The sequence below is a fragment of the Emys orbicularis genome, chromosome 1 (genome assembly GCF_028017835.1).
Source record: "Emys orbicularis isolate rEmyOrb1 chromosome 1, rEmyOrb1.hap1, whole genome shotgun sequence".
Lineage (NCBI taxonomy): Eukaryota > Metazoa > Chordata > Testudines > Emydidae > Emys > Emys orbicularis.
In genome coordinates this window covers 16653908-16672195 of record NC_088683.1, presented here as the reverse complement: position 1 = coordinate 16672195, position 18288 = coordinate 16653908, and the positions used below count along the sequence as shown (strand labels likewise).

The window sequence follows — 18288 nt, the reverse complement described above, 5'->3', positions numbered from 1 at the left end:
TTTTTCATTGCTACCGTTTTTGAATAAGAGGAGAGAGGTCTGTCTCACTTGTTTATGTATCTGCAATATCTTCTTGCCATATACTGTGCTGCTCCACATGGAGAATAGAAAACACATCTGTTCTGGGTGTAGGTTCATATAAATTATATGCGAACATTTTAAAATAAAGGATTTAGTGTACAAATGTACTGTATTTTAATGAAAGGCCAAAGCCAGTTCAAGCACCAGTTGGAAAACAGCGAATTATCACTTATAGTATAATATGTTTTGTCTTTGAATAGGCATGGTAATAGAGTTTAAAGGAAAATTTTAATGATGAAAATTTGAGGGGTGTGTGGGTTTGCCATATTTAGAGAGCTTATTACAAAAATGGTGTATTTTCTCATGTTAAAAAAATACACAAATAGTTGTTGTTTTTTTGTTTACAAAGTTAATGTTTCCTGTCCTCTAAATTTCAGGAGGTTGGATACTGTCAGGGAATGAGCCAGATCACAGCTTTACTCCTCATGTACATGAATGAAGAAGATGCCTTTTGGGCCCTGGTGAAACTACTCTCAGGTCCTAAACATGCTATGCATGGTATGGTATTTCAGCTCACATAGTAGAAATTAAATTTCAACATGTCCTAATTAGATTATAAATTGTTTGAGACAGGGGCCATATCCACTTGCATGTGTTCGGTGCCTAGCACAGCGGGGCCCTTCTCTTGTGTGGGGCTATTGCATTCTACTGCAGAACAAATAATGCTTAATAATCTCTTAATAAATATGGTTAACACTTATCTACAATTTCATATGATTGTTTTATAGGTTATATCCTACGAGTAGTCATCAATGAAAATTTCCCATCCTTTAATATTATTCTGCTTGTGTCCCATTAAAAGGGGTGTGTGTGAGAAAGAGTGTGATTTATTCTGGGAAAATACCCAAAAGTTCTCTTAGAGCTGTCACTTTGTTTAAGTGTATCAGTGTTTCTGTTTCAGCTATTAGTGCCACTGATTTGTTCTGTAAAGTAATGTTACAAATGCCGCTTTGTCAGAGCCTTGTAAAATGCAGATAAAGCTATTATTCTATGTTAAATGCTGCACTTACAGGTATTTATTCTAAGGACTGTGTTTCTGGACTTCATTGCTGATATTCATGGAAGTTACTTCAGTTATCTTTGCCTGGCAGTGTCGAAATTTGGTAGTGCAGACATTTATATAGCAATTGAATAATAATGAAAACCATATAAAAAAAACCTGTTAAATGGCTGTGACATCAACTGGCAAAGCTGGAAATCCACAGTTAAAACTAACGCTGTAGGTAGTCACAATGGTATGAGATAAGGGTAAACTGTTGGCAAGCTGTATCTCTGCCTCACGCAGAATTCTATCGTTCCACCATTTTGTTAATTAAATATAATTGTGTTTTCTCTCTAATTTATTTACTTTTAAATTTTAGTATTTTCTATGTGTTCTTTACCTTCTGACAGTGGCCAGTGCCAGATGTTTCAGAGGGAATGAATAGAACAGGGCAATTATTGAGTGAGCCATCCCCTATCATCCTGTCACTCCCAGCTTCTGACAGTTAGAGGGTTAGGGACACCCAGAGCATGGGGTTGCGGCCCTGATCATCTTGGACCTATCCTCATGAACGTATCTAATTCTTTTTTGAATCCAGTTATACTTTTGACCTTCACAACATCCCCTGGCAATGAGTTCCACAGGTTGACTTGTGTTGTATGAAGAAGTACTTCCTCATATTTGTTTTAACTTGCTGACTATTAATTTCATTGGGTGACCCCTGGTTTTTGTGTTATGTGAAGGGTTATATTACACTTCCCTATTCATTTTCTCCACACCTTTTTTCATTTTATAGACCTCTATCATATCTTCCTTTAGTCGTCTCTCTTCTAAGCCCAGTCACCGTCTTTTTAATCTCTCCTCATATAGAAGCTGTTCCATACCCAATCATTTTTGTTGTCCTTCTCTTTACCTTTTCCAAACCAATGTAAACTAAACTAATCCATTCTTATTATTTTCCAAACTAGTTTACCCATCTGTAGTACATATGACCTCTATACACCTGTAGGCTTTCCCCTACCACCACCGAGGGATGCTGTTTTGGGCCAAAAGCTAGTCTTCTGTAAACTATTAAATAGGATAAAGAACGTCCTCCAGATTTAAAATGTTGGTGTTTGGGCACATCACACTGTTGCCAGGAGAGATTCTTACCCTTGGATTTGTGCTCTTAACATGATGCCTTTGAGGAACTCTGATAGAATAAATTTCTAAAGCGATTTGCTTTTGCAGGGGTCATTTCATACTGCTACAGTGAGCCCAAGTGCACCCAACTGGCTGATGGTGAAGGAGCTCCATGAGGGTTGCTGTGTGTATGCTCCTTTAGCTTGTCTGCACTGAGCTGGTAGCTAACAAACACTACTGCCAGAGCTGGGCATGTACATTTTTACATATATGAACAATTGGGCTATGAGCAGACTGGAATAAATGGAACAGAATAAAAATAAGTGTGTCCCATCTCCCCCTCACAAACCATTACCATCACTTGTGTAAGCTGAAAATGGCTGGATTTAATTTTAATGAAATTTGTTTTAAAATATTCCCTCCCAGGCCAAATTATTGCTTGACAAGTTTGAGCTTGGAGCGAATTCTTTTCCATCAAGGCTATAAAATTCCTAAAAACATGATTGATAAAATACTTAGCACTTTGAGATTCTCAAATGGAAGTGCTTTAGAAGTATTAACTAAGCCTTACAACACCCCGGTGGGGAAGTTTGTGTTTATAGATGTGCTAACATATAACCTTAACTATAGTTTGAATGAATAATACCCCCGCCCCCAAATAATCAAATGCACTTCAGTTTATATACCTAAAATCCATTTACAGCAGTGAAAGCATTACTATAAACACTGGAGATGCTAAAGAGTAAACTTTCAAATTGATTTACGTGAAGTATGCATACACATTGCTATTTGCGTTTCTTCCTGTGCACATCTTTTAAAAAGTAGCCCTTAAACTATTTCAAGTCTAAATTGTTGCTATGCATGCGTTTCAATTCTAAACCTGGGGGAAATGACTCTTCTCACACTTGATGCCAATAAGACATCACTCTCTGAAATAAATGGCTGATAGTGATGGCTGAGTAGTGCAATTAAAAAAAGGTGCTGCCTAGAGTAGCAGGGCTAAAAAGTTCCTCTCTATAATAAACAAAGCACTTTGTTTCATCTGCCATCCACCTGTGACCTGCGGACTCAGACTGTTTTTCCAGTGCAACCAAGTGTCTCTCAAAATATACAACCCAACTAACCTCTGGTATAAGTCCACTGAAATCAATGGATGGATTTGACTGTAAGGGTACATCTACACTGCAGGGAAAAAAAAGACAGAAACCCCCAAAACATATGTCCCCCTCTTCTCTCTCCCCCCCCAAATGTAGATGTACCCTAAATGTTTTCTGTATGTATGGCACGAAGTCTCCAAATCATAAAATGTAGGTATGATCTAAAAATCATCTAAATTTTTGAAAGCTATTTCCCTTAGGATTTCCATAACTATTTTCCAGATTCAGGCTAAAGAATTAGTGTATGAAAGGAAAGAGCAACGGTATCTTTGAATATTATTAATGATGCACAATTAGCTTTGAGGTACTGATTCATAGTTAATATAAAAAGAAAACAATTTTGCTTAGCTGAGTGTAGGTAACATCAGACATTCCTTTTTTCATATGACAGAGGAGTTGCTATATTAACATAGGTTCCATGATTCTGAGATAGGAGGGCTTAATGCTTAGTCATTCTGCATATTGTGCGGAATTATTGAATTGGCAGCTGGCCAGAAGGCATCTTTTGCTTTTAAAATTTGAGTCTATTCTGAAAACTGGTTCCATTAAAATAGTATTTTGGGGTCCTTGTTTATTATGGCGCTAACTTCCATGTTGTTTGCAGTGCTGTTGCCATGTTGGTCCCAGGATAATAGAGGCAGGGAGGGTGAGGTAATATTTTTTTATTGGACTACTTTTGCTGAAAAAATACCAGGAAGACGAGCTCTGTGTAAGTTCAAAAGCTTCTTACTTTCACCAGCAGAAGTTGGTGCAATAAAAGATATTACCTCAACCACCTTGCCTGACTAACTTTCATATCAGCTATCTCAGTTTACAAGTAAAAATGTGTGTTTTTTTCCCCCTTGTTGCCTGCCCTGCAAACTCAGCTGAGGCAATGAAATTCAATCTGGCTGCTTCATTCTCAGACATATCACCAATAAAGTTTTCGCAGGTTACCTATGCCCTTAGTTTCACTGTACAAGCCCATGGTCTTCAAATTACGCTCTCTTATTAATTCCACATCTGGATGGGGAGCCCTGCCTAATATTCTCTCTCTTTCTCTACCTTTGCTGCTGCACAAGTTCTGGCAGCTGTTTGGTTTGTGAATACACAGAGAGAGCAGACTTGCTAAGAAGGTGCCTTTCTACGCTCACTGTCGAGGGCAAAACCACACTTTAGATTTCTGTTTTTAACCTTTTTTGGAATCTGCCATTAAAAAAAAAATGTCTGCTTGCCATGGGCTTTTATAGTGGTGCAGACTAAATCAGAGTTGATGTAGCTTGTATCCATCATAGCTATTATTAAATTGAAAATAGGCAATAGGAAAATGGTTGAGATTTTACCACAGTAGCTTGAACAATAAAACCTACACTTATTCTTGCATCAATGTAGTAAAATGTACTGTGTACATTATTTTGAGTGTTGCAGTCTTGAAAATGGATGTAATTGAAACCAACACACTTTTAAATCTTTAGATACCTTTAAGATAATTTTTTGTGAAACTTATCCCTGTTACATGCTGCACATTTACCTTTTTTTCCCCCTCTAGGCTTTTTTGTTCCTGGTTTTCCAAAACTGTTGCGGTTTCAAGAACATCATGAGAAAATATTGAAGAAGTTTTTGTCTAAACTTAAGCAACACTTCGTAAGTAAATATGCCAGAAAAAAGTAGTATTTATTGCACCAAAGTCAATCATCTTGTTTCAGTCCAGTCTAATCTACTGATTTAGAATGCTACAAATTTGGGGGATGGATGTTGGGTTCTAACCAGCAAAAGTCCTATTGCTGTTATATGAATGAAGTCATGGAGTTTTGGCTGAATTGGGACATTGATTGGGCTCTTAAAATAATCAGATTGGGAGTCACATCTCTGAGTGCTGGTTTCCTGAAAATATTTGGGTCTTCAGTAAATGCAATTCAAGATTTTACTATTTAGCAAACCCCTGGGCACTGAATGCCTTTATAAAGGATTTATCACATGCAGAACTGACCACACAGTGCCTCTGGGCCAGGGAGACTTTGTAATCAGACAACTTACTCTTCTTCAAGTAGTGTCCCTCTGGGTGCTCCACTTCAGGTGCGCATGCACCTCTTGAGCCCTTGATCAGAGATTTTCCGTTAGCAATGTCTGTTCGGCATCCAGTGTATCCTTGTGCCTCACACAAGCGTATATGGGGCCAGGCCCGCCACAGCAATTCTGGGCCCCAGGGCAGAACAGTCAGTGGGCCCCCTAGAAAGGATGGGCGCAGCATCTCCTACAGTTGGGCCCAGGGGAACTTTTGCTTCTTTCCAGTCTCCTACTGTCTGTGTTTCTATGGATCATTTTCTCTACTACACATTTACCAACCACAGAGACCCTAACTTTCAGCTCTTCCCCATGGGTATCCATCCAGCTGCCTTTCCCATCCACCTGAGACTGGTGCAAGCTCCAGAGCTGCTTCAGAATTTACTTGTTTCTCAGATACCACCCAGCCTCTTCCCCATTATATCACCAAAGAAGTTTCTTCTCATTGGCCTTCGGGAGGATGAGGCAGAATAAATTGCAGTTTCTGTAACTGTGTCACTACCTGAAGGCTCTGTGTCTGGAATCTGCAGTGCAATGTCTCAACACTGAAGAATTCCCTCTCCCCTTCTTTCCCCAGGCCAGGGGTAACCTGATGCCCTAGTAACAAGCTGAGATCTGTCTTACCTTAAAAAAAAAAAAAAAAAAAAATCCAGACAACTGGTCAAAAAACTAGGAATGTATCGAAAGGTAGTTGAGCGTGCAAACGCCATAATTCGGGTCCCAGTGGGGAACCATTACAGCTGTTATTATTTATGGATTTGTATTACAGTAGCACCTATGGGTCCCAACTGAGATTACGTCCCTATTGTGCAGGGTGCTGTTCACACTCATGGAGACAGTTCCCTGCCTTACAGAGACTACAATTTAAACAGACAAGACAAACAAAGGGAGGATTGCTATCAACATTTTACAGATAGGAAATGGAGGCCCAAAGAGATTTTGATTTACCCAAGGTGGCATTCTGTCCCATTTCTCCCTCCCACCCTGGTCCCACCCGAACCAGACCACAAGCAGCCAGAGAATTCCCCTGCCATGGGCACTGCATTGTGCCATCATAGGCAGCCCTTCGCTGCCCCCACTGCACACTCCAGCCTTGGGAGGCAGGAAGTCTAGGGCAGAGAATTGAACACAGACCTCCTATTGCTGTACCCCCAGGATCATCCTTCATCTCTGTGTAAAAACTCTTCCCAGAAATAAGTATGAACTTCCAAGAGATGACAATAAATACACTGAAAGGCAGTCAAGCTGTTTGACCCATTCCTAAAGCCTACAGCTAAAAGAACCCCAATACTCTACATTTGTGGCACACAATTCTGCACACACAATCATTTGCATATGCAATAATCTGAAAAGAAGGCCAAACTGAGGTTCCTTTAAAAAGATGGCCTTTTATGCCTAAACGTAGGGAATACTTAATATAATGTTGCCTAAAGGCTAGAGCAGCACACTGGGTTCTATGTCTGTCTGGGTTCTATCTCGGTGCCACTGATTCATTGGGTTTCCTTAGGCAAGTCATTTAATCTCCCTGAGCCAAATTCATTGTGACAGTGTGTTCCAGCTAATCCCCATCCCTCTGCCAGTTTCCCACCCAGAACATGAAGGAAAATCCCAACGGAAAGTCTGGCTGAAACAGAGTACTAATATATGGGAGAGGGAGAGTCCCAACATTAACCAGTGACCTAAATAATGATTAAATTTACCTACTGTGTGCTCATGGGCTTTTTAAACCCACAGCTGTGGATGTATGAAAATTCTCACGATAATCCCCCAAGGCTTGTATGTCCCTCTTTGACATGTTACTCATGCACCAGTTGAAGCTCTTTTTGGAGCGTTACATTCTTATTCATAGATTCCAAGGCCAGAAGGGACCATTGTGATCATCTAGTGAGTCTGACCTCCTGCATAACACAGGCCATGGAACTTCCCCAAAATAATTCCCACAACAGATTTTTTAGATCTTGATTTAAAAATGTTCAGTGAGGGAGCATCCACCAGGATTATTATTAGTGAACATAAATAAATCCTCTGGTGAGAGGTGCCACAGGGACCCTCTGTTACTTTTTACAGATTCAGACTAACACGGCTACCCCTCTGATACTTGACACCATGCAAGGCACTGCATTTAGCCGTATGGAATGGAAATCTATCAACCTCATGAAGAAACTTGCACAAATACAGACAGATATCATCTTCCTTTCCAAATGCAAACGGATGGACATCATACCAAATGGACTGAAGGTGAAAAATCCATTGCTATCTACATACTGCACAGACCACAGTGAGAGATTATGCCATACACTATCAAAGAAACTGAGGAACCACCTGATCAGCATCCTATACAGCAAACAGAAAAACATCAACAAAGAGCTCTCGAACCTGGAGACTTTCATAAATAACCAACCCTCCACACAAATGGACTTTACTAAAATAAGGCAGGAGATCTACATTACACACTTCACCTCTCTACAAAGGAAAAAGGACCGTAAGCTGTCTAAAATCCTACCTGCCACTTGGGACCACAACAGGGGTACCCCTAACTCACCCAGCAATATCGTCAATTTATCCAGCTACACACTCAACCCAGCAGAAGAGTCTGTCCTATCTCGGGGACTCTCTTTTTGCCCCAGCACCCCCACGAACATGATACAGTTCTGCGGTGATCTGGAAGCCTACTTTCGCCGCCTCCGACTCAAAGAATACTTTCAAGATAACACTGAACAGCGCACTGATACACAGATACCCTCCCACCAACAACACAGGAAGAAGAACTCCACATGGACTCCTCCTGAGGGTCGAAATGACAGTCTGGACCTATACATAGAATGCTTCCGCCGACGTGCACAGGCAGAAATTGTGGAAAAACAACATCGCTTGCCTCATAACCTAAGTCGTGCGGAACGCAATGCCATCCACAGCCTCAGAAACCACCCTGACATTATCATCAAAGAGGCTGATAAAGGAGGTGCTGTTGTCATCATGAACAGGTCTGACTACCAGAAGGAGGCTGCCAGACAACTCTCCAATACCAAATTCTACAGGCCACTTTCCTCAGATCCCACTGAGGAATACACTAAGAAACTGCACCATCTACTCAGGACACTCCCCACACTAACACAGGAACAAATCAACTTACCCTTAGAGCCCCGACCGGGGTTATTCTATCTACTACCTAAGATCCACAAACCTGGAAATCCTGGACGCCCCATCATCTCGGGCATTGGCACTCTCACTGAAGGACTGTCTGGATATGTGGACTCCCTACTCAGACCCTACGCCACCAGCACTCCCAGCTATCTCCGTGACACCACAGATTTCCTGAGAAAACTACAATGCATTGGTGACCTCCCAGAAAACACCATCCTAGCCACCATGGATGTAGAGGCTCTCTACACAAACATCCCACACAGAGATGGAATACAAGCTGTCAGGAACAGTATCCCTGATGATGACACAGCACAACTTATTGCTGAGCTCTGTGACTTTATCCTCACGCACAATTATTTCAAATTTGGTGACAACATATATCTCCAGACCAGTGGCACCGCTATGGGCACCCGCATGGCCCCACAATATGCCAACATTTTTATGGCTGACCTGGAACGCTTCCTCAGCTCTCGTCCACTCATGCCCCTTCTCTACCTACGCTATATTGATGACATCTTCATCATCTGGACCCATGGGAAGGAGACCCTGGAAGAATTCCACCATGATTTCAACAGCTTCCACCCCACCATCAACCTCAGCCTGGACCAATCTACACGGGAGGTCCACTTCCTAGACACCACCGTACAAATAAGCGATGGCCACATTAACACCACCCTATACCGAAAACCCACCAACCGCTACGCCTACCTGCATGCCTCCAGCTTCCACCCCGGTCACACCACACGATCCATCGTTTACAGCCAAGCACTGAGGTACAATCGCATCTGCTCCAACCCCTCAGACAGAGACCAACACCTACAAGATCTTCACCAAGCATTCTCAAAACTACGATACCCACACAAGGAAATAAAGAAACAAATCAACAGAGCCAGACGTGTACCCAGAAGCCTCCTGCTACAAGACAGGCCCAAAAAAGAAACCAACAGAACTCCACTGGCCATCACCTACAGTCCTCAGCTTAAACCTCTCCAACGCATCATCAGTGATCTACAACCCATCCTGGACAATGATCCCTCACTTTCACAGACCTTGGGAGGCAGGCCAGTCCTCGCCCACAGACAACCTGCCAACCTTAAGCATATTCTCACCAGCAACCACGCACCGCACCATAACAACTCTAAATCAGGAACCAACCCATGCAATAAACCTCGATGCCAACTCTGCCCACATATCTACACCAGCAACACCATCACAGGACCTAACCAGATCAGCTACAACATCACCGGCTCATTCACCTGCACGTCCACCAATGTTATATATGCCATCATATGCCAGCAATGCCCCTCTGCTATGTACATTGGCCAAACTGGACAGTCACTACGCAAGAGGATAAATGGACACAAGTCAGATATCAGGAATGGCAATATACAAAAACCTGTAGGAGAACACTTCAACCTCCCTGGCCACACAATAGCAGATGTAAAGGTAGCCATCTTACAGCAAAAAAACTTCAGGACTAGACTCCAAAGAGAAACTGCTGAGCTCCAGTTCATTTGCAAATTTGACACCATCAGATCAGGATTAAACAAAGACTGTGAATGGCTATCCAACTACAGAAGCAGTTTCTCCTCCCTTGGTGTTCACACATCAACTGCTAGCAGAGCACCTCACCCTCCCTGATTGAACTAACCTCGTTATCTCCATACTGATTTATACCTGCCTCTGGAGATTTCCATTACTTGCATCTGAAGAAGTGAGGTTCTTACCCACGAAAGCTTATGCTCCCAATACTTCTGTTAGTCTTAAAGGTGCCACAGGACCCTCTGTTACTTTTTACAGATTCAGACTAACACGGCTACCCCTCTGATACCTCTGGTGAGACTCCATCACTGTTCCCTTTACAACAGTCCCAACAGAAATACCTCCCCACACCCAACTACCAGCCCCCATCTCCAATCATCCCGTCACCCCCAAACCATCGCCAGATACCAGAGATAATCCCCTAATGCGATCAGCCACATGACCCCAAAGAACAGCCACCAGCCCGAAATCAAAATAGCCTCAAATACCGCCCCCTCCCCACACACACACCAGCTCAGCGCTGTCACCGAAACAAGACCCACCCTCCCTCTTCCAAGACCCACCCTTCTCCCTGGCAGACCCCAGACAAAGCCTTTGCTGCAGATGTTGGACCAGTGGCTACTGGATCCTGAGTCCGATCTCGAGTCTGTCCCCCAGCGGTCCTGTGCCCAGCTTTGCCCTCCCCCACCCCGCTCTTTTCCTTGCCCCCAGTTGTCCCTGCCTACCACTGTCTCCCATCCCCCCGCTCTTTTCCTTTCCCAGCCTGGCTCCCTGTAGCCATCCCCAGCCCAGTTCCTCTGCCCCCCCCGCTCCCGGCTCTACCCCCGAGCTCAGCTCCCATGCTCTGTTCCCAGCTCGACAACCCCCACCCCCACCGGCTCACTCAAATGGATGCAGAAAGTTTTGCTCCTGCATACAAAGTTGTAGCGATTGTTGCCGCAGCCGGGCTGGCTCCTCCCCCCCAGCTCTGCCCCCAGGGGCTACTGCCCATCTCACCCTCCAGCTGCCCAGGGCCCCTCCTTCCACGGTGCTGTCCGGCGGGGTGCATGGAGCCTCGTGGGCTGGCCTGGCGGAGCCACTCTGCAGCCCACGGCAGGCACTGGGACTCGGAAGCACACGCCTAGGAGCCCTGCAGCCCACCATGACGATGTAAAAGGGCCCGGGGCTCCTGGCTGCCACTACCACGGCAGGGGCCCCCGGGCCCTTTTAAACGGCCTGGGCCCCTGGGCAATTGCCTCCTTTCCTCCCCTCTCCCCATTGGCGGGCCTGTATGGGGCTGTGTGGGCAAACTGCCCTCAGTTCCTTCTGAACCGCCTTGGCCTGAGATGGAGCCTTAGCGCATCTACCTTGAGCATGCCTCGGCTATTCGCTTAAACACTTTAGCTATAGTTTTTAAGTTTAGTATTAGTTTAGTGTTAGTTGTTATATGTAACTAACTGTAAACTATCTAAATAGTGAAAGGATTGGCTTTCTTTCATCTCTTTCCCCTTCCTCCAGGGAGCCTTATTCTCCTGGCAGGGCATACCTGGCTTGCCAGGTTTCAAACATTGCCTGTCTTGTCAAGAGGCTATCCTGGTTAGCAACAGGGGTGTCAATTGCTTGGGAGAGTCCCACGTCTCCCAGAAGTGCAACTACTGCCTGGCTCTCAAATCCACAGCAAGGAGGAACAGAGAGATTAAATTGAGGCTGCTGCTGATGGAGCGCTCCCTTCAACCTGCTTCTAAGTCAGGTCAGAAGACCCCATCCACCAATACATCTGTTTCTGGGCAGATCCAACACCCCTTGCATCTCAGCACAGGTTTCCCCTAAGAAGGGGAAGGCAATGGAGGCCTCAGGGAAAGCTTTGAAGAGGAGGAGCTTGAACTCTCATCATAAGGAGCTGGCTCCTAAAAGTCCTCAACCTCTCGAATCCATACCATAAACGCAAAAGCCTCCTCTGTTACCTGGGGTTTTCAAATAGTCTTTGTTTTCCAAGCGGCTTCAGGACATAATTTAATGGGGACATGGCTCCTCCATGTGATAAATGATTGGTACACACAAGAGTGCTTTCACCCCCAAATCCTTGTTTTTATTGAGTCCAAAGTACACATCTAAAATAACAATAGTCTAGAGCACCCCAGATGTAGTTACCCAAAGTCTGAGATGGTGAACAGTGGTCAGCAACAGGCTTCTGGTGGCCAGCCTTCGTCATAGCCGCTGGGAAGTTGGATGTCAGTCTCCTAGCTCGTCATAATCTTTCTCCAAATTGTATTCTCTAATATTTTTATAGGTTGCTCAATACAAAGTACATAACTTATAGTAACCTCTAATGAGCTAACAATTTCCCTAGCAACAACAAAGAACTCATAATTCTACTTATCAACAAAGCAATTCTCAGCAAAAAAAAAAAAAAACTCATGATCACAGACACCCAGATCCAAGGTCAGCTATCCACACCCTCTCTCATTCTCATGAATCTGTCACTTTATCAATCCTTATTAGCAACACTGCAGCCGTGCAGCTGTTTTGTCTGCTTCTTCAGCAAAGACAAAATTATTCCTGACTACGTGGTGTTCTCACTTCAAAGGAATGGTGGCTGAATGCACAAGATGGCTGCAGTTATTCTCTCATAACACTTCCTACAGTACTGGCGAGGCTGGAAAGTCCTGGAGCTCTAAAGAAGTACCTAGCTCTGACAGGGCCCCAGTACTGTCTACGAGGGACAAGGAGGGCAAGGATAAGCACTCCTCCAGACTGGTACCATCTGACACAGCTCTGCCATTGGTACCTCTCTGCTTGGCACCCTTAGTACTGGGCACACCAAGGCACCAGGCACCATTGGCCCCTGTACGGTATGTTCCCAGTCGATGGCACCATCTTCTTTGGCTACCACATCAGTACTGATCTACTCAGAACAGCAGGAATTCAGGTACTCTAATGAGTTGTCAGTGATGGAGAAACTGGAGTCTCTGCTGCTCAGGACTGCCTACCCTTTTCTGCTTGTCCCCCCTCTCCCCCCCCCCCCCATTAGAGGATATTGAGGAGGATGGGTATGGGTTTCTCCTACCCGTCTGCAATAGGAACCTGCTCTTTGACACTTTTAGGAAGAACCTTGTGCGCAACAAGAAATGTGGTGGAACCAACTGTGAATGTCACCCCCTCCCCCATATGAGCCCTCTCAGTGGCCATACTGAGATCTGTGGGCTGTGTATCGGCAGCAGTTTGCCAGACCACCGACTCCATCACATAGGAAGACTAGAGTTTTCCAATAGTCTTCTCCCCAACCAGCCCACCAACAGAAGAAGTTGGAGGAGTAGGGGGCTACGGTGCATAAGAAGGCCACCACTCACTCTTATTTGAGTGGTGGCCTTGTCTTCAGATGAGGCGGTTATGCTTCCACCACTGTTCCTGGCTGACAATTTCTGACAATTTGATTACCTTATAAAGAGGTAGCTGACACTCTTCAAATACTATTCCAAGAAGTTAAGGTCTAAAATCTTGAAGTCAGCAACATTCCCTAGGGTTGTGTTACCTGTTAATGAGATGCTCCTGGCAAAGACAGTGTGGCAAACACCTGCTATCATTCCACCAACTTGTAAATGGGAGGATAAAAAATATTATGTTCCCCCCAAAGACTCCAAAATTTTGTTCTGCCTCTCCGCACCTAACTCCCTGGTGATAGATGCAATAAATGAATGGGGTAAGCAATGCTACTCCAAGCCTACGCTGTATGACAAGGACCAAAAAAGACTAGACCTTTCTGAATGGAAGTCTTATTCGTCCATGACCCTGCAATTTCAGATCACAAACTATAGGTGATCATGGCCAAATATAATTTTATAAACTGGCTTTTATTGAATACTTTCCTTAGGAACATAGGGAACAATCTTAGCCCATCATCTTGGATGGTGAATTATTAGCCAGAACCATTTGCTCACCCTATGTCGCCAAGATTTATTAAATGTTTGGGAACCTTTATCCCCATGTTAGAGTTCCCACTCTGACTTGGGACCTCAACTTGGTTCTTAAATATCTCATGAGACTTACATACAAGCCAATGGCAACCTGTTCCTTGCTCCACTTATGTATGAAAATGTCCTTTTAGGTAACAGTCAAGTTGGCCCCTTGGGTGAGAGAAATTGGGGCCTTGATGGCGGATCCCCCCTTTATGGTGTTCTTCAAGGACAAGGTCTCTTTACGCCACACCATAAATTCTTACCTAAGGTACTATCGGAATTTCATCTTAACCAGTCCATTCATCTACCAGTGTTTTTTTTCCAAAACTGCATACATCTCAACAGGAGACCTGTTTTACTACCTTAGATGTTAGAAAGGAATAGTATTGGCTTTCTACCTAGATATGACCACACAATTTCAGAAGTCACATAGGCAGTTTTTTCCATTGCAGACAAATCCAAGCGGTTCGCAGTCTCTCTTGAGAGACTGTCGAGGTGGATCTCTCATATATTGTTGCCTGTTACGATACAGCTGTTGCTCAACCCTCCCAAAGGGTGATAGCACACATTCCCAGACCAGAAGCAACATCCACAGCATTACTCAAGTACATCCCAATATCTAAGATATGTACAGCCGCTACATGGGCTTCAGCACAATCATTTTCTAAGCACTCTGCCTTGATCCGTGCCACCAGCTCCTATGTGGCACTTGGTAATGCGGTACTATCTTCAGTTCTAAACTCAATTCTGAAGCTTCCTTCTCCTTCTGGGGATCCTGCTTGGGCGTCACTTGAAATAGAGCACCCATAAGGACACCTATTGAAGAAAAAGAAGTTACTCTTCAAAGTACTACTTGAAGTGGAGCACCCATAGGGATCCTACTCAAGAAGAAGAGGTCACCTTCTGCAGTAACTACAATTCTTCAAGATATATGTCCCAATGCATGCTCCACTACCCACCCTCCTTCCGATGTTCTCTTAGGATATTTGGATGGAGAAGGAACTGAGGGCTATATACCCTCAGTGTGCAGCACAAGGATACATAGGACACATGAGTGGGTAAAAAGGATGTGACTATTAGAAAAATTTCTGATCAAGGGCTCAAGGGGAGCAGGCGCATCTTAAGTGGAGCACCCATAGGGGGACACATCTTGAAGAACTGCAACTACTGCGCAAGATGAGTAGCCGCTGCTTCACCCAAAGGGTAGCCGTGGTAGGAGGAATGAATTTTTTTCAGAACTTGGGCATAAGAAATAGAGTGTACACTCTGCTTACCTCTCAGTTATGAAATCCTTGGGCTGGGACTGTTTGTTATTTTCATTACAATGTTGAGCACATTCAAGCCAAACAATAAGTAATGTTCATGTGACCTTTTTAGTGGGAATGGTACACACATGCATTATGGCGAGAATAACTTCCTGATGACTGTAGCTGGCTCAGATTCTACTAAAATCTGTTTCTATTGAACATGAATAGTATATACTAAAATCTAATCAATTTTTTTTACAATGTGCTGAGACTTATTCAGGCCATGCTACAACATATATTAGTTTGGAAACATTCTCTTCATTACAGTAAAAGATTAATCCAAAATCACAGGGTGTATCTTGTGATTTTTTTTAAACTTACTGTGTAGTGAAAACAGAGATCCAGTAGCTCACTTGCCTCTGGAATGAAAATTATGGCTTCAATTTTCACAGTAGAGTTCATGAAGGCTTTGGACTATAGGTCAGAGCTGCTTCTTGCTTTAATTTTCGAGGATTTTGGCTTACCAGGCATAGAGCCACTGGTTATAATGGACAGTGCTATACTCTCGGCCCTTCGTTTTTGAATAGATGCTTTTAATAAATCGAAGTAAACCAACAAGTAAAATAATATTTAATAAGAGCAATAGGATATGACTAGATAACAAAACTTCATGGTGGTCAGTCATTCTGCTGATATGATGTTATTGCCCATATTCATTATAATATATTTAATAACCAAGAATAGTTTTTCCTCAGAACCTCTTGAGAAAGATCTACAGAATGTCAGCTGCAGTAGCATATCTAGTGTAGACATACTTTACTTAGAGTATCTTAATAGCACTCACCTTCTGAGGGAACTTTGAGCCAGTTGAAAACAGGAATATATGAAATCTCAATAAACATTCATTACGAGAACCTGCTAGATCATCTTTGAATTATATATACCAGGCCATGTGCTGGAGTAAATCAGTTTAGCTGCATTGATATTTTTTTTATTGGAACTACATCAATTGACACCAACTGAGAACCTAACCCACTATATTTTCTTATATGTAGTAGACTGTTGATTCACCTTGTTTTACTGAGAAATCCCCAAACAAGCCCATTTGTTTTAATGACTCATCCTATAAATAAATTCTTTATTTTGTAAGATGGTTTCAGATGGTTTTAGAAGTTAATTGTCACAGTTTCTCACTGGGGATATGCCACATCTTACTTACATTAATAATACCTATGAATAATTATTTTCAAATGGAAGTTATGGTTTACAGAGTCTTGACTATAACATAATATAACATTGTACATACAATTAACCAGTCGCTACTCTATATATCAGGAACTGCAAGACTGGACTATGCCATTGGTTTTACTGATCTAACGCAGGCCTGAATCCAAAGAACAATCGTAGAATATCAGGGTTGGAAGGGACCTCAGAAGGTCATCTAGTCCAACGCAGGACCAATCCCCAGACAGATTTTTACCCCAGTTCCCTAAATGGCCCCCTCAAGTATTGAACTCACAACCATGGGTTTAGCAGGCCAATGCTCATACCACTGAGCTATCCCATAGTTTTGTCTTTCCAAATAATCCACCTCTTTAAAAACTTTCATTATATATACCTTAAAATGAGAGAGAGAGAGAGAGCTGTAACACTGGTTGAACAAAGAGACTGAATTTGTTTACCTACTAGATTGTGATGACCCCTGCTGAACCTGTATGAGCAATGAAGAACAGCAAGGAATGGCAAAACGTATATGGCCTGTGAACATGCCAGATGACTATTGACTCTTGTACTGTCAGTCCCTCATTATTTCAGAACTTATGTTTCCGAAACTTGTGAAATAGCTGACTGTGACAGGCATGGAGGCTTAATTTAAAATTGTGCTATCCCATAGTCATCAGAGAAGACAAATTCAGTGTCACTTAATTTCTTGGCTGCCTCACCACTCAAACAGCAGCCTAGTCTCCAAGACTTTCAACATTGTAATTAGTGCTAATGCAAGTGACAGGAATGGCAGTGGTTTTACAATTACAGAAAAGTATAAGCATGGCATGTCTTTCTGCCTCTTGTTACTGTTAGCTGGTATCGATACTCAAGATATGGAAAGTTATTTCAGGCATAGTGAGCTTTTTCCTATTTAGAATGAAAATAATATTTCCTATGCAGAAATATAAACTGTGTACATGGTGGGAAGACAGTAGATGACTAATGGAATACAAAACCTTTCATCTCTTAAACCCCTAGTTCATACTAAGCCCCTGTTAGTAGGAAGTGAAATTCATTATCATTCTAATTACTCGAGGTCCTATGTGAAATGAATTGATGGTCTTAGTCTGTTTCCTGGTGGATATATATCCACCTCACAAGATCAGCACCCCATCTAGCACTAATAGGCACCCTTGCTAGCAGCCTTGTCAGCAGAGAAGTTAAAGATTAAATGGGCCTGCAGACTGAGCTCTGGCTCCTCCAGAACATGAAAGAAACGTGCACTCTCTTCTATACTTGTTCTGACGATAAGTGGAAGATTTAATGTTTCCAGGGGTATCTGTTAATACTCATCCTCAAACATCTACATCTCTCTTCAGAAAAAGGAGAGGAATGAAAAATATAAACAAGAGAGAGAAAGCATTTGTTGGACCGAAGCAACATTGTTTGAAACAGTCAGAATTCTTTTGTGTGAAGAATGGTTGAACGCTGTGCCCAGACAGCAGTAGCAGCTAAGTTCAATTGTACAGTGAGCAAGACATAGGGAAGGAGTTAGTCTAACAGCTCACTTCAAGGTTTGGGCTGAAGGTACTTTGCTATTGCTCCAGGTTAAAAAGTGGGAGGCCTTTATGTGCCAGGCAGTACATTGCAGCGTTCTTAATTGAGTATTTATAAATTGTTGCTTTTTACAGGACTCCCAGGAGATCTCCACGAGCTTTTACACAATGAAGTGGTTTTTTCAGTGTTTCCTTGATCGTGTGAGTATCTTTATATTTTTATATTTCTATTTTTAGTCATATGTTGGGGCAAGCTGTTTTGACATTTTTGGC

At 43.0% G+C, this 18288-nt stretch overlaps 1 protein-coding gene across 1 annotated transcript in view; it reads left to right on the top strand.

Annotated features, from left to right (window-relative positions):
- Positions 1–18288, top strand: part of USP6NL (USP6 N-terminal like) — a 179493-nt gene that overhangs the window by 138431 nt on the left and 22774 nt on the right. Inside the window, exons 9-11 of the mRNA XM_065417211.1 lie at positions 459–579; positions 4871–4965; positions 18151–18216. Coding sequence (XP_065273283.1) covers positions 459–579; positions 4871–4965; positions 18151–18216 — 282 coding nt within the window. The remainder of the gene's footprint in view (positions 1–458; positions 580–4870; positions 4966–18150; positions 18217–18288) is intronic.